General features: G+C 41.4%; 1 protein-coding gene across 15 annotated transcripts in view; it reads left to right on the forward strand.

Annotated features, from left to right (window-relative positions):
* Nucleotides 1-17,048, forward strand: part of ARHGEF33 (Rho guanine nucleotide exchange factor 33) — a 134,006-nt gene that overhangs the window by 15,496 nt on the left and 101,462 nt on the right. For all 15 annotated transcript variants that reach the window (XR_002516614.2, XM_009184033.3, XM_009184034.3 and 12 more), the window contains exon 3: nt 15,842-15,951. Coding sequence is in view for 14 of the 15 variants with exons in the window: in XM_009184033.3 (XP_009182297.1) it covers nt 15,927-15,951 (25 nt within the window). In the remaining variant the exon portion in view is untranslated. The remainder of the gene's footprint in view (nt 1-15,841; nt 15,952-17,048) is intronic.

Genomic DNA, 17,048 nt, shown 5'->3' on the forward strand with positions numbered 1-17,048 from the left:
CAGTGTAGTGTCTTTGTCAACAAGCCTTTATTAAACTTCTACTCTATGTTAGAATATATCCTATGTATCAGGCATAATAAGAGGTGGAAAAAATAGCCTCTTTTCTCAAAGAAGTTTACAATTAACTTAGAAAATGAAATTATTTACATAAAATGAATAACAGTAGAAAAATTTGTTTTGATTCCTATTGAGTTTTATAGTTATTCCAAGAAAGGAAAGATAATTTCCTATTGGATTGAAGGGGAAAGTTCTAGAGAGGGAATGGGCCTGCATTAGACTTTGGAGAATGAGTAAGGATTTGTCCACTGGAGTGGGGTGAGCCGGGCAGACCAGGCAGCAGGGAGAGGGAGAGACAAAGTAGGAATGCAAGTGGCGAACAAGGCTGAGGCGGCTGGCAGACCTCCTACACATCAGAAATGAGGCTGGAGGGGCGGGCCAGGGACATTGTGGAGGACCTTGAGATCTCGATTTTATTTTATGAAGACAAAAAAACAGGCCGGGTGCAGTGGCTCACTCCTTTAACCCCAGCACTTTGGGTGGCCGAGGCAGGCAGATCACCTGAAGTAAGGAGTTTGAGATCAGCCTGGCCAGTATGGCAAAATCCCATCTCTACTAAAAATACAAAAATTAGGCAGGCATGGTGGTGGGTGCCTGTAATCCCAGCTACTTGGGAGGCTGAGGCAGGGAGAATTGCTTGAACCTGGGAGGCAGCGGTGGGCAGTGAGCCGAGATCGCACCACTGCACTCCAGCTTGGGAGACAGAGTGAGACTCTGTATCAGAAAAAGAAAAAAGAAAAAAGGAAACGCCTATTGCAGTTTTTGAGCAGGAGCAAAAGATCATCTGTGACATTTAAAGGAAAACAATGTAGTAGCAGTGAAGAGGATGGATAAACTAACTAGGATGCTCCTAGAGATGTTTAGGCATGAAGCAGTCAGGGCTGAACCAAAGAGGCGACAATGAAAAACAAAGGAGAAAATGAAAGAAACCTTACCAAGGAAGACTTGTAAGCATTTCACAACTGGTGGATTTTAGGATGAGAGGCAATCATTCGGGGTCTTGAGCGTGGGTCAGTGGTGGTGCTGGTGGCAGAGCTAGGGGAACCTGAAGGGGAAGTCTGGAGAGGTTAAAGATACCAATGTGATTTCAACAGACTGAGTTTCAGGTAGGTGACCATGGAACAGCGCAGTGACAGTATTCATTGGAAAGAAATATAAGCATGACCAGGGACATTCACTTAGCCAGAAAAAGAAAGAAAGAAAGAGAAAAAGTCAGTTTTGTTTCCTTTCCTTAAAGACCTGAATACTAAAACATAGGTAAAACTGCATAGTGAAAATACTAGGAATTGAGAAATGATGAACTGTTTAGCATAATTTCAGCTTAGGGTGAGGTGATGATTTCTTTGGATTAAACAAAAGAACAGTTACAGAAGGCTTTGGGGGCTGGAGGGCTGAGGAAGGGAGGCCATTGGTGGTGATATCACCGTGTTACCACACTGCTGAGTGATATTTGGAATTATCCTGTTAAATTTTAGCCTCAGCATTTTAGAGCTACCAGGACTTTGAAAGCCTCCTCATACTACAGATGAGGAAATGGAAGCCCAGAGGCAGGGTCTGGCTTTCCTAAGGCCCCACAGTAAGAAGTCAGGGTTAGATCTCAGTCTAGTATTCTTCTATTTCCAGACTGCATGGGCCAGCAGGTGCCCTGCCTTCCTGACTCTTTGAGGAACGCTTTTATTTAGTTCTACAACGGGAAGCCTGATGAAAATGTTCATAGATTGCATTCTCAAAAATCAAAATGGAAGACCCTCTGAAGAGCATTAAAGGCAGGAAATGGTGTGGGGCAGCGTGTGTGTACCCTGTTAGATCAGCTTGTCTTCAGGTAAAGGAATCATTTTCCAGTGGCATCGGAACAAGATGAAAGGAGCATAATCTGCACAGGGACTGACTGCCTCCCAGCATATGCTTAAGCAGTCCCAGAATAGACTTCAAGTGAGGTTGTTCAGTGTCTTTCCTCACATACTTTAAAAAATGCTGAAGAAGCCAGGTGTGGTGGTTCATGCCTGTAATCCCAGCACTTTGGGAGGCCCAGGTGGGCAAATCACTTTCACCCAGGAGTTCGAGATCAGGGCAACATGACCTGGGAAACATGGTGAAACTCCATGTCTACAAAAAAATACCTAGGAGGTGGAGGTTACAGTGAGCCAAGGTTGTGCCACTGCACTCCAGCCTGGGTGACAGGGAAAACCCTTGTCCAAAAAAAAAAAAAAAAAAAAAATTCTGAAGAACAGGATTGCTATCTAACTACCTGGAACAAAGGAGAAGTATGTAATTCAGTTTGGAGGCAGGGGGATGGAACACTTCTCTTCTATTTTTTTTTTTTTTTGAGACCGAGTCTCGCTGTGTCACCCAGGCTGGAGGGCAGTGGCGCAATCTCCACTCATTGCAAGCTCCGCCTCCCGGGTTCACGCCATTCTCCTGCCTCAGCCTCCCATGTAGCTGGGACCACAGGCACCCGCCACCGCACCTGGCTAATTTTTGTATTTTTAGTAGAGACGGGGTTTCACTGTGTTAGCCAGGATGGTCTCCATCTCCTGACCTTGTGATCCGCCCGTCTCGGCCTCCCAAAGTGCTGGGATTACAGGCATGAGCCACCGCGCCCGGCCCTATTTTTTATTAACTTATTCCTGTCCCAACTTGTTCTAAACAAGGACATTAAAATAATGCAGCAATAGATTGAGGAATCAAAAAATAGCTTCTTAGCAAAACCAGCCCCAGCGTGTTCTGGCCTCCTTATGGAAAGTCTCTAGCCCTTTTCTCATTGTTCCAAACTTTTCAGATGTGGTAAAAATGTACTAATTGGTGGGGTTCAGTATGCCTTATCTCTAGGGAGGGCATGTATAAGCTGAAATTATAAAAGAAATAATCAAACTAATGATGAATTTACACTTTTCATTGATCAACAAAAATGTTGACTCTTTCCCATATCTAGGCTTCTGCTGCTGGACTTTGCGATAATAATCGGTTGTAAGATGAGACTTGGCTGGGTGCAGTGGCTTATGCCTGTAATAATCCCAAGACTTTGGGAGGTCAAGGCAGGAGGATTGCTCGAGTGCAGGAGCTCGAGACCAGCCTGGGCAATATGGTGAAACCCTGTCTCCATACACACACAGCTACTCAGGCAGCTGAGGTGGCAAGATCGCTTGAGCCTGGGAGGTCAAGGCTGCAGTAAGCCATGATTGCATCACTGCCTGGGTGACAGAATGAGACCCCCTGACTCAAAAACAAGATGATCCTTGGTTTAGCTGAGGAGAGACGACAGATGACAGTTGAGGAGAATGGCCAAAGCCGGCCTCATGAAGGGTATAAGACATGAGTTGCCCTTTGAGGGTTGAGCAAGACTTGGTTGACAGAGAGCAGAGGGTTGTAGGACCGAGATCCCCAGGTAGGAATGCATAAGGCCTGTGAGTGGACTAGTTCTGTAGGGGAAAGTGCTGTGGTTTTAGTACCCAGGGACTATCGCTGACCCGTCAAGTATGCACAGACTGTGGGTTATTTTTCTAACTGAACTCATCGATTTTCAAGGTTTAACTATGATTTCCAACTTTTGAAGGTTTTGCTCACTGGGAGTCTTTGTTCACTGGGCAGTAGTGGGAAATTATAGTCATTCTGAAAATTGGATTGTACTCTTTTTCTCCTTTCTAGCTGTTCTGAAAGCGCCAAAGGCAGTTCCAAATTGGATGTCATTTCATCTGAACTATGAAAAAATTCTCCCAGGAGGGGCAGCAGTAACCTGGTTTCCCCTCTCACCTAAATTAAGCTTTGGTGACTGATGATCCATTTCACAAGGTACTACTAACTCAGCCACCTGGTTCAGATCTTGGGAGTCCTGCAACTGCCTCTGCTTTAGCAGAAGGAACGTTTCCTGAGGACTAAAGTTTTTCCACGTTAATGTACTCCTCTGCAGATTGGGGCCATCTCTAGGACTGGAGGGAGTTGTCTGTGGAGCTCAGGGTTCTTTCCCTCCAGCGTTTCCCAGGACAGCGCTCTTATCCTTCTTTGTCTTTCCTTCCTATCAATCGGGACTTACTTAGTGAAAGTATAGCTACGGTCGCTTTATTGTCTTTTGAAGTAGATATTTACATTGTACTGGGGCTCTCTGCCTCTTGCACAGTGTCTCTGGGAGGCTTTTTGGTTTTTTTAAGACAGGGGCTCACTCTGTCATCCAGGCTGGAGTGCAGTGGCACAATCATGACACACTGCAGCCTTGACCTACCGGGCTCAAGCGATCCTCCCACCTCAGCCTCCCAAGTTGCTGGGACTACAGGTGCATGCCAACATGCCCGGCTAATTGAAAAAAAAAAAAAAAAACCAAACTTTTTGTAAAGACAGGGTCTTACTATGTTACCCAGACTGGTCTTGAACTCCTGGGCTCAAGTGACCCTCTTGCCTCGGCCTCTCAAAGTGCTGAAATTTATAGGCTTCAGCCACTGTGCCTGGCCTCCAGGAGGTTTTTAACTTCCACTCAGATGAATCCAGGGAGAGAATCTGTTTGAAAGATTGAGATTAAAGAGAGTCAAATCAGGATAAGAAAAGAGATGAAGCATATCTTCCCTGACCAGACGCAGAGACCATGAGACATTCAGGCTCACAAAATCTGGTTCTGACACATTTAAGTATGCCAAGCATTAAAATGAGTCAGAAGAGCCCCTGGAAGTGACTTTCAGCCCTGATCTGAAACTTTTGAGAAGTTTTCATGTCTTCAATGAGGCGTTTTTAAACTTAAAATAATCTCTGGCCAGCGGTTGGTTTTGTGTGTGTGATAGCATGCTGATGTTCTTTTTTTCCTGATTGATGTAGACACATATTAACTCTACCAATTGACTCTATCCTGACTGATCTTAGGTGAACAATGACAAAAATTAACATGCCAGTGGAGTGAGGATGGAAGGATCTTTGTTATTTCATTTCTGAGGCTTCTGTGCTCCTGAGCTATGGAATTACCTACTCTGCATGCTGTGCTCCTGTTCTCACTGGCTCTGGGCACTTTGGGGCTGCTGGCCGTGATGAACATCACTACAGTTAGTTTTGGTGTGGGACCGTTCTCTAGGAGAGCCTACTCTCTCTTGGTTTTTCAAGCCAGGGAGTGGGAACAAGGGGATATATTTCTGCCAGTGGAACTTTGCTTGTTAAAATAAAATAGGGCTTTTTTCCTAATAAAAATTATCTTCAAGCCAAACTCCCTGTATTTACCACTAAGTCTTTATTGTTGATGTGAAACAAGTTGTAGTAAAAAGCATGTTTCTCTGGTGGTCTATTGCATGAGAATTCAGGTCACTTCCACAAATATTTGTTGAGAGTGTGTTGAGAATGGTGCCAGGAGCTGGAGACAGAAAGATGAATAAAACTCCCTGTGTACTCCTTAATTGCTCACAGTCTGGGGAGGGGACAGCCATGCAGGCAGTTAACTAAGGAGGGGTGATGGCCTTGTGACCTGGTTCAGTGGCAGGAGCCACCCTGTTTCTAGCAGCACCCATATTTGAGAAAGGGTCACGTAAGGGGCTGACTTGAGCACCAGGGACCATTCTCAAAATAAGGCCACTTATTGTTTGAGATGTCTGGTGACCGAGTCCTATTTTAATTCTTTTATTTATTTCATTTTTTAATTAAAAAAAAATTTTTTTTGAGACCAGGTCTCACTCTGCTGCCCGGGCTGGAGTGCAGTGGCTCTATTATGACTCACTGCAGCTTTGAGTTCCTGGGCTCAGGTGATTCTCCCACCTCAGTCTTCCAAGTGGCTGGAATTACAGGAGTGCACCACCATGACTGGCTAATTTCTTTTTTATTTTTTTATTTATTTTTATTTTTTGTAGAGACAGGGTTTTGCCTTTTGCCCAGGCTGGTGTCAGACTTCTGGGCTGAAGCTAACTGCCTGCCTTGGCCTCCAAAAGTGCTGAGATTACAGGCACGAGTCACTGTGCCAGACCCTTATTTTAATTTTAATTCTTTAATTTATTGCCTTTGCCACTTTAAATTGCTATGTATTCAAGGATTTGTTGTTGTTGTTGTTTGGTGGGCATAAAAAGCTACATTTTCATTGAGGTATCCTAGTTTTAAACACTTGTGTATCTACATATTGTGAGAATTGTCTTATCTCCTTACCATTTTGCTTCTAAGGGTCACACTGTACTCTTTGTTTTCTTGCATTACATTGATTAATTAATTTTTATTTTCTAGAACAAGCTTTGCTGATCATAGTGTTATATTTTTGTTTTCTGACATTTTATTTAGAATATGTTTATTTATTTATTTATTTATTTATTTATTTAGGCTATCCTAGAGTTGGTCTCAGAACCTCATAGAATAAATTAGCTATTTACATACATCCTATTCTATAGCATAGATTAAATAACACAGACACTGTTATTTATAGGACCTTCCTGTGATATGATGCTGAATCATTTCTTATTGGGGAGTAGATATTTGACCTTCCCTTTTAATATTTTCTGCAGATAGTTGTTCTGGATAAAAACATTTCTACTGTTTTTAAAACAAATTTCAATAATGTATGTTTTCCTCGAAAATTATCCATTTCATCTAGCTTTTAGAAATTATTGGCGGCCGAGTGTGGTGACTCATGCCTGTAATCCTAGCACTTTGTGAGGCCGAGGCAGGTGGATTGCCTGAGCTCAGGAGTTCGAGATCAGCCTGGGCAACACGGGTGAAACCGTGTCTCTACTCAAATACAAAATAAATTAGCTGGGCATGGCAGCTTGTGCCTATAGCCCCAGCTGCTTGGGAGGCTGAGGCAAAATTGCCTGAACCTGGGAGGCAGAGGTTGCAGTGGGCAGAGATTGTGCCATTGCATTCCAGCCTGGGCGACAGAGCAAGACTCCGTCAAAGAAAGAAAGAAAGAAAGAGAGAAAGAGAGAGAGAGAGAGAAAGAAAGAAAGGGAGAGAGGAAGGGAAGGAGGAAGGAAGGAAGGAAGGAAGGAAGGAAGGGAGGAAGGAAGGAAGGAAGGAAGGAAGGAAGGAAGGAAGGAAAGAAGGAAGGAATTGGCAACAAATATTACATATCGAATTTTACAAGTAATATTTCATATTCTCTGAATTGCTGGTTACATCCCTCTTTGTAGTCCTACTTTGTATTATTTCTCTTTCTCTCAATCTCTCTCATCAAACTCGCCAAAACTTTTTTCCTTGTATCAGTCCATTCAACCTGTTTACTCAGATGACTATCAGAGCCCACACAGCAATTGATACCTTTTTTTAATGACAATGGTACCTTAAAGTAGTACCTTAAATTACAGTACTTTGGAATACTGTGGCATGAAGCAGTTTATTTAAAGATAGAGAATCATAGAAAGACTACTGGTCTTACTTGAAGCAACTTCCAGTGTAACTTTGGGCAAATAATTTGTACAAGCTATGGCTTCCGTGGGTATAAAATGAATGGAACATGTGCTGGCCCAGCGCACAGCATTGCTGTAGTGATCAAGTGAGATAACGTACATAAGAGTGCTTTGAAAACTACGAAGCATGAACAAACAGGGTGTTACTGTCACAAAATAATGTTGCTTTTAGGCGCTATAGAAAAAAAAAAGGAAATAGCCCTTTTCATAATGTTTAAAGCATTTTTTCTACACCACAAAGATCATATAGACCCTCTTCTTGAAAAAGGCTGCAGGATTTGTCCTGATGAATTACTTTAGTTTCAGGGGAAAGTATTTCCTCATCACCCTCCCCCCAGCATAAAAAAGTTCTCATTCTACTAAATTAGAAATGTGCACTAAAGACCCATTCAATAAAGGACACTGAAGTGGAAATTAACTCAAGTCTGCTTTCAATTAATTTCAATTCCCCAAAGTGCCAAACTTTCCTTTTCTGTCACAGCAGTAATTGGAAAATAATAGACAATCCTCAGTTTTTGTGGTCTTATGTGTGTATGTTGGGAGGAGGATACACGTTCTAGGTCAGTCTGGGGGAGGGTCAGGAGACTTTTCAGTATTCTTTAGGTTTCTGTTAACTTATTATTTTAAAATTTTTTTCTGAATTAATTTTACAAAAATATGGCTATAACTTCTTATTGTTTCAACATTCTTATTTCTCTATATCAATGATTTTAGAACCTTTGTTTTTAAACAGCAGAAACTGATCTTCAAAGGAAATTCTTTCCCGCCAGTCACTATGGCTCATGCCTGTAATTCAGCACTTTGAGAGGCTGAGGCAGGAGGATTGCTTGAGCCCAGGAGGTTGAGGCTGCAGTGAGCCATGATCCTGCCACTGTACTTCAGCCTGGGTGACAGAGTGAGACCCTGTCTCAAAAAAAAAATAAAATAAAATAAAAAATAAAAAAAGGAAATGCTTCCCCGAAAGCTGTAGTATGTGAATCAGACAAGAACAGAGACTCTGGTTGAAGGGGGTAAGAAGGGGAACCCAGAACCCCACCAGCTTGGTGGCTTCCTCTCTCCACTCAAGACAGACTCAAGAAAGCCTGAGGGCTTCAAAAAATATAAACTGAAAACCATTGCTTTGTATCATGATCAGGCATGATATAGAGACCAACAGGCTCTTTCCAGAAATTTAACATTATTTTCCTGAGAGTTTACCAAGGCCTGAATGGGTGTTTTTAGAGGTTAGCACTGCAACTGTAGAGATGGAAAGAAAGGAGGAAGGTCAGGGAGGAATAGGAGCCACATTAACTTGGTGAGAGGCATGTGGCAGCATCTGATGGTTATTTATTCAAAGGCAGGCAGTGATTCAAGGGCTATCAAGAACAGAGTGAAGAATTACTAGGCTCAGAGTGAGGGATTCCCAGTACAAAATGACGAGCAGACTGCAAGTGAGATCTCAAAGGGACTTTCATAATCATAGCAAGGCTTTTTCCAGAATAAGTCATATTACCTGTCTGTGTAATCCTGTTATTAAGCTCCCTTTTAAACTGTACCCTTTAATACATATTCATTATCACAATCATTCTCGTCAACCTAGAAATTCTGTTCTGGAAACTTAGCTTAAGAAAAGATGTCCTAAATATGAAGAAAAAGGACTCTATTCCTTTTTATATCCACTTATTATCGTAAAAAACAGAAAAATACCCTAATAATTGGGGGAGGGAAAGAAAACGATGACACATTTTCTCAAGCAACTATTTCTTAGTCAATAAATGTAATGATTGTGAAACTATTTGGAGAAAGCCAGGTGTAATAAATGAAAGAACCAGTTCTGAAATCATATGGATGTACCTGAATTACAATTCTGGCTCCCTTTGCCATGATCCTGGGCATATTATTACCTCATTTTCCCAAGCCTCAGTATTCTCATCTGGAAAATGGGGATAATGATACATCCTTAACAGAATCAATATGAGATTTAATTAAATGAGACAATAGAAATAAAATATGAAGCATCATGTTTGGCACATAGCAGCTGTTCAACAAATGTTCCTTCTCTCTCCACCATTCCTTACATAGCATATGGGAAAATGCTTATGCTCTGTCAACAAAATTTTATTTATTTATTTTTTTTTTGAGACAGGATCTTGCTCTGTCACTCAGGCTGGAGTGTAGTAGTGCGAGCCTAGCTCACTGCAGCCTTGAACTACTGGGCTCAAATTATCCTTCCACCACAGCCTCCCAAGTAGCTGAGACTACAGGCTCTGTCAACAAATTTGACAAACTTAAGGAAATACATAGTTTCCTAGGAAAATATAAATGGCTAACTAGTTGAAAAGCTGCCTAGATAAATTTCTTTTGAAGAAACAGAAAAGGGCTTGAAGATCTGACTACTTTTTAAAAAGGGTACCAAGATCAAATGGTTTCATAGCTATGCTCTATTATCTTTTAAAGAACTGATAATTCCAATGTAATTGAAGTTTTTATAGGTTATAGAAAAAGATGAAAAACTTCCAATTCGTTATGGCTAACATAAGCTTAATGACAAAATAAAATAGAATAAAAACCAAAAACAATCTACCAGCTGGGTGAGGTGGCTCATGCATGCCTGTAATCCCACTACTTTGTGACAGACCAAAGTGGGTGGGTCATTTGAGGCCAGGAGTTTGAGACCAGCCTGGCCAACATGGCAAAAACCCGTCTATACTAAAAATACAAAAAATGAGCTGGGTGTGGTGGCTCATGTCTGTAATCCCAGCTACTCAGGAGGCCGAGGCACGAGAATCGCTTGAACCCAGGAGGTGGAGGTTACAGTGAGCCAAGATCGTGCCACTGCACTGGGGGACAGAGTAAGACTCTATCTCAGAAAAAAAAAAAAGAATATTTTAATAGCAAAAGTGACCACAAAGTCAAAAGACAAAAAGATAAATGGGAAAAACATTGCATATAACAAATAAACAGTTAATACATGTTATTTAGAAGCTCTCACTACTTGGTACAAAAAAAAAAAAAAAGGCTGATAACCCAAAAGAAAATTAGGCAAATCAGAGGACTAGATAACTGAAAGACGAGCAAATCTTAATGTATAGTAGGTATATGACATAGAGATGCTCAATAGCACCAGCAATCAGCAAAAGTAGCTATAAACTATCACTTGTCACCCATCTGACTGACAAGAACTAAAAAATGTTAACATCCACTATTGGCTGGAATGCAGGAGAAAGGTATTTAGGCAATAAATATTCCTGGGGGAAATGAGAATAGTTATAGCCTTTTTAAAAAGCAGCCTAGCCACATCTATGGAAACGCCACATAAATGAAAGTACCAATATGTAAAGCTGTATGTACCAAGATGTTCGTTGTGGCATTGTTTGCAGTGGCAAAATAATGGACATAAAGGGAATGTTCATCAGTGGAGAAATGGTTAACACAGTCATTTGTGCCATGGAATATTATGCAGTCATTATAATTAATTTCTTAGGGCCAAGCATGGTGGCTCACACCTGTAATCCCAGCACTTTGGGAGGCTGAGCCAAGTGAATCACGTGAAGTCACGAGTTCAAGACCAGCCTGACCAACATGGTGAAACCCGTCCCTACTAAAAATACAAAAATTAGCCAGGCATGGTGGCGCACATCTGTAATCCCAGCTTGAGACTGGGAGGCGGAGGTTGCAGTGAGCCGAGATCTCACCACTGCACTCCAGCCTGGGCAACAGTGAGACTCCATCTCAAAAAAAAAAAAGTAATTTCTTAGATCTATAACAATTAACTTGGAGAGATTGCCACAGTGTATTACGTGAGAGTAAGATGCAGAGAAGTACAATATGTAAACCTACAATGACAACCCCACTCCATATATGTATATTCTGTATATGACTGTATGCGATTATATGAGGATGGATAAAATAATGAAAGAAGACCAAAGATTATTAACATCAGTTGGGATTGGGGAGGAACACTTTTACCTCTGCTCAAAGAGCCACAATAAAAGCAGTATAAATAATAATGGTCCAATTTAAAAAAAAATTTTTTTAAAGTTTTTCTTCACTTATTTTATCTGTACAACAATAATGATCCCATGTTTATTTTATTTTTTCCTTTAAGAGATGGGATCTTGCTATGCCTAGGCTGATCTTGAACTCCTGGCCTCAAGTAATCCTCCATCCTTGGCCACCCAAAGTGTTGGGATTACAAGCATGAGCCACTGCACCCAGCCGTGGTCCAATTTTTAAAAGAAAATAAAATGTTTATGCTTTAATATAGGTGGGAAAGGTAGTTACAAAATTTTAGGTAGGCTTCCTTAATAATTATGTAAAATATTCTAGAGAAAAAATATTAACAGGCAATACAAACAAGTGATCATGATAGCTGTTTAAGTAGAGACATTATAGTAGCTTTGTCCCCTATATACTTTCCAAATTTTCTCTAATGTAGGTTTTTGTTTTGTTTTTTTTTTTTTTTTGAGACAGAGTTTTACTCTGTCCCTCAGGCTGGAGTGCAGTGGCGCAATCTCGGCTCACTGCAATCTCTGCCTCCCGGGTTCAAGCGATTCTCCTGAGTAGCTGGGATGACAAGTGTGTGCCACCACCCCTGGCTAAGTTTTAAATTTTTAGTAGAGCGCAGTTTCACCATGTTGGCCAGGCTGGTCTTGAACTCCTGGCCTCAAGGTATCCACCTGCCTCAGCCTCCCAAAGTGCTGGGATTACAAGCGTGAGCCACCATAGCCCGGCCTCTAATGTAGTTTTGTTGCTTTTGTAATTTACTAAATAAAATTTCTAACTCACTATCCATCACACGTGTTTATTATGTCTGATAGTGGTTCATGCCTGTAATCCCAACACTTTGGGAGGACAAAGTGGAAGAATTGCTTGAGGCCAGGAGGTCAAGAACAATCTGGGCAATATCGGGAGACAGTGTCTCTACAAAAAGTGGAAAGTTAGCCATGCGTGGTGAACATGCCTGTAGTCTGAGCTATTTGGGAGGCTGAGGCAAGTGGGTCCCTTAAGCCGAATAATTCAAGGTTACATTGAGCTATGATCATGCCATTGCACTCCAGCCTGGGAAAAGCAAGACTCTGTTTCTACAAAAAATAAAATAAAAGAAAGTCTTATGCCTTGAAATAAGTGGTCACATGTACATATGTGAGCATGTGAGCATGAGGATATTCTAGCTCAGAAAATGTGTAAGTTTTCATTTTACCTATGATATATGGGTTTTTTGTTTTTGTTTGTTTGTTTATTTTCAATTAGTTGTAGATTAATGATTAAATCTCCAGGAAAAATCACCCACAAAAATCCCATAAAGGTATGACTTTGCATATTTAAAGATTTTCTTCCCCCAAATAGTAACAGAAATCGCTTCTAAAGACCATTTTTAAAGCTGGTGGCTTTGGGCAGGCCACTTCTCTTCCCCTCCTTAGGTCTCGTTTGCTTCTTTAATAAATGAAGAACTTGGATAGAATAATGTTCTTAGAACCTCTTTGACGGTCATATTCTGTGATTTCATTATATTCATCCTGGAATGGATTAGATGTCAAGTAAATTAACAATTGCTAAGGAGAAGAAAGCTTTCATCTTAGAAATGTTTGTATCAGCTACGAAAAAAGATTCAAGATAGTTAGAGAAGATGCCCTAGTTTGCCGTAACTTTCATGCTTACAAGTGAAAAATGTGCTAGAGTTTAAACAGCATATGGCCTTGACTTTGGGCCTTTCTTTATATTCCTCATTTATAACCATGTAGCTGTTTTCCAATGGCTTTTTACCTGTGTGTACCCTCCCACCCTGCCAACTTATTATTTTGCTTTATAAACCTCAGCATGTGAATAAAAAGTCTTTTTCTTTTGGTCTGGATACACTACATATTTTATAATAAAGTCTTTTTTTTTTTTTTTTTTTTTTTTTTGAGACAGAGTTTCGCTCTTGTTGCCCAGGCTGGAGTACAATGGGACGATCTCAGCTCACTGCAACTTCTGCCTCCTGGGTTCAAGTGATTCTCCTGCCTCAGCCTCCTGAGTAGCTGGGATTACAGGCATGCGCCACCACGCCCAGTTAATTTTGTATTTTTAGTAGAGACAGGGTTTCTCCATGTTGGTCAGGTTGGTCTGGAGCTCCTGACCCCAGGTGATCCACCCACCTTGGCCTGCCAAAGTGCTGGGATTATAGGCATGAGCCACTGCACCCGGCCTTTTTTTTTGAGACAGAGTCTTGCTACATCACCCAGGCTGGAGTGCAGTGGTTGATCTCAGCTCACTGCAACCTCTGCCTCTCAGGTTCAAGTGATTCTCCTGCCCAGCCTCCCGAGTAGCTGGGATTACAGGTACCTGCCACCATGCCAGACTGATTTTTGTATTTTTCGTAGAGACGGGGTTTCACCACGTTGGCTAGACTGGTCTCGAACTACTGACCTCAAGTGATCCGCCCATCTCAGCCTCCCAAAGTGCTGGGATTACAGGCAAGAGCCACCACATCCAGCCCATAATGAAGTCTTAAATCAGCTTTCTTCAGATATAATTTATGTAAGATAAAATGCACCCAATTAAAACATACATTCAATGAGTTTTGGCAAATTTGTGCACCCATATACCACTGACACAATTAAGCAGTAGAACATTTCTATCATCCAACAAAGTTTCCTGTGCGGCCAGGCATAGTGGCTAATGACTGTAATCTCAGCACTTTGAGCTACCGAGGAAGGAGAGTCGCTTGAGCCCAGGAGTTCGTGATCAGCCTCGGTAACATAGTGAGACTCCTGTCTCTATGAAAATAAAAAAAATTAGCCAAGCACAGTGACCTCCACCTGCAGTCCTACCTACTCAGGAGGCTGAGATGGGAGGATCACTTGAGCCCAGGAGTTCAAGGCTTCAGTGAGCCATCCTAAGGCCACTGCACTGCAGCCTGGGCAAGAGTGAGACCTTGTCTCAAAAAAAAAAAAGTTCCCCATGCCTCTTCCCAGTTATCCCTCCACCTCCTGCTCTAGGCAACTGTTGATCTGCATTTTGTCACTATAGATTAGATTTGTCTATTCTAAGTGATGAACAAAGTTTAAACTTGTGTTTTCTTAATCTTGGATAGTGTTCATATATTTGTATTGTTTCAGTCAGGTTTCTTAGTTGTAAGCAACAGAAAACAATCTCTGGCTGATTTAAGCAGCAGAGGAATTTGTTGAAAGGAGAGGGACAGCTCACGGAATTGCTGGGAGGCTGGAGAATCGAGTTTGGGATTCTATGGCCAGCAGCAATGCCTAAATCACATAGTACAACTGTTCTAGTGAGGAAAGCACTGAAAGTAGCACCTGGAATTTCCTAATATGATTGTAACGGATAATGGTCACCACCACCACCCTCGCTGCCACTGCTGTCTTAGAAGGTAGAAAGAATATTGAGTATCTGCCTTAGGAATTCTTTTTGCAACTGCCAGTGTTAATTGGGATAGGTGCATCTGAGTGGTATGTCCTAGGCATATATCTGTCATGCCTTAGCTGCAAAGAAGGCTGGAAGAACCTGGTGCTTTCAGCCTCTATAGTGGGAGGCATCTGATCAAGTCTCATAAGTCAGGGGAATTCTTCAAACTTAGGAAAGGGTTAAAATGCTGGATGGCTGAAAAGAGGGCCAGTATCCACAACACTGACTGTGTGCTAGACTGCATTCTGACTTTGCAGCTTCATGTCCAATGGTCACATCAGACATGGCCTGTTTGCTAAGCATTTCCTGGGTGCAAAGGAGTCTACCAGGTGCCAAAAGTGGGGACAAGGCTATCAAGGAACATACTATTTACTGGAATAGAAACAGATGTGTTGGCCTTCATATCTGCTCAATTTTTTCTCCTTAAGATAATTTCCCTGGGGCTGGGTGTGGTGGCTCACACCTGTAATTCAGCACTTTGGGAGGCCAAGGTTGGAGGATCACTTGAGCCTAGGAGTTTGAGACCAACCTGAGCAACATAGGGAGACCCCACCTCTACAAAAAAAAAAAAAAAAAAAAATTCCAGGTGTGATGGCATATGCCTGTGGTCCCAACTATTTGGGAGGCTGAGGTGGGAGGACCGCTTGAGCCCAGGAGGTCAAGGCAGCAGTGAGCCATGATTGCATCACTGCACTCTATCCTGGGTGACAGAGCAAGACCCTGTGTGGGAAAAAAAGAAAAAAAAAGAAAATTTCCTTAAACTATAACTTGCTAGTAAAACCAATATGTCTTAATTAATTGATTTGATCCAAAAAAGAATGTAGCATATTGAAAAACTACCCTAAATTTGAATAATGAATTTCATATGTATTCACAAAATGTATTTACCTTTACGCTAAATGTTTACTCAACTTAATATTTTTCCTCTTCTGAAATTGCATGCATCTCAAGCTGTGTTCATTTCAATTTTTTTAAGTTAATATATGAAGTAAATCCAGTTTCTTTGACAATTTTACCTGTTATCCTTTACTCTTGATTTGAATTGACAGGTGCAGGGAAGAGGAGGTGGCCTGAGACAGGACGATGAGGATGCAATGTTGAAGAATAAGCTGGAGAAGAGAAGTAACCGGCACTATGGAAAAAACCAAAACAAAGCAAGGTCAGATTTTTCCCATGTCTTGTTTTAGGACTTAGGATTCAAGGAATGTAGGTTTTTGCTTTGTCTTACCACTGTCTCGAGACATGACAGTATGTTAACTATTTTCATTTCCCTATCATGTAATGACTATGAAGAATATAGACTGAGTGCTGAAAAAATAGGAAATGCTATTAGAATTTGGTCTGTGTTGTTATTTTATTGTTCTTAGCAATAACTTTAGGACTCCCTCAGAACAACTTGCTGGGTAAGGCCAAGACACAGATTCAACTACTAGACATCTATCATCTTCTAGACTAGCCTAGAAGCATAAGTGCTTTCTCTTTTAATCTTTACCATATAGAAACAACTATATAGAAGTAGATTCTGTTATCATCTCCAATTTACGGAAGAGGAAACAGTCATAGGGAAGTCAGGTGACAACTACAAAGTATCAAAGTTAGGTCTGGGATCTGGATCTTTCCTCCCAAGCCCTGATTCTTGCTATTATACCAGGCTGTTGGGACATAGTATGAAATTGTCTAAATAATCTTTACTCAAGCCTATGCAGGAAGTTTGGGTAACCTCAAATCATATGGATTTTATAGGGACAGCCTGCTGTGTGTATAAATTCTGGGCTAAGGTTATATATTATTTATGGACTTAAATACTGAGGCTGGAGGGGTTTCCTGTACCAGCATGCCTTAGGAGAACAATATACACATCCACACAACCAAATGTTTGCAACCAGGGGCTTCCTCTATAAACTGCTTGATGCATATAACGTGACACACTGGAGAAGAAGCTAAATGGATAAGCAACTAGCTGAATGTTTTACATGGATTGCCTCATCTTTATGGCCAACCAATGTAGTTCTGAAAGTGCATTCTAGGCCAACCTCTTTTTCTCCCTAGGTTGTGAATGGTTTTCTTTTCTTTTCTCTTTGCTTTTCTTTCTTTTCTTTCTTTCTTTCTTTCTTTTTTTTTTTTTTTTTTTTTTTGAGACGGAGTCTCGCTCTGTCACCCAGGCTGGAGTGCAGTGGCCGGATCTCAGCTCACTGCAAGCTCCGCCTCCCGGGTTCACGCCATTCTTCTGCCTCAGCCTCCCGAGTAGCTGGGACT

This window comes from Papio anubis, chromosome 14 (assembly GCF_008728515.1).
Source record: "Papio anubis isolate 15944 chromosome 14, Panubis1.0, whole genome shotgun sequence".
In the NCBI taxonomy this organism is placed as follows: domain Eukaryota; kingdom Metazoa; phylum Chordata; class Mammalia; order Primates; family Cercopithecidae; genus Papio; species Papio anubis.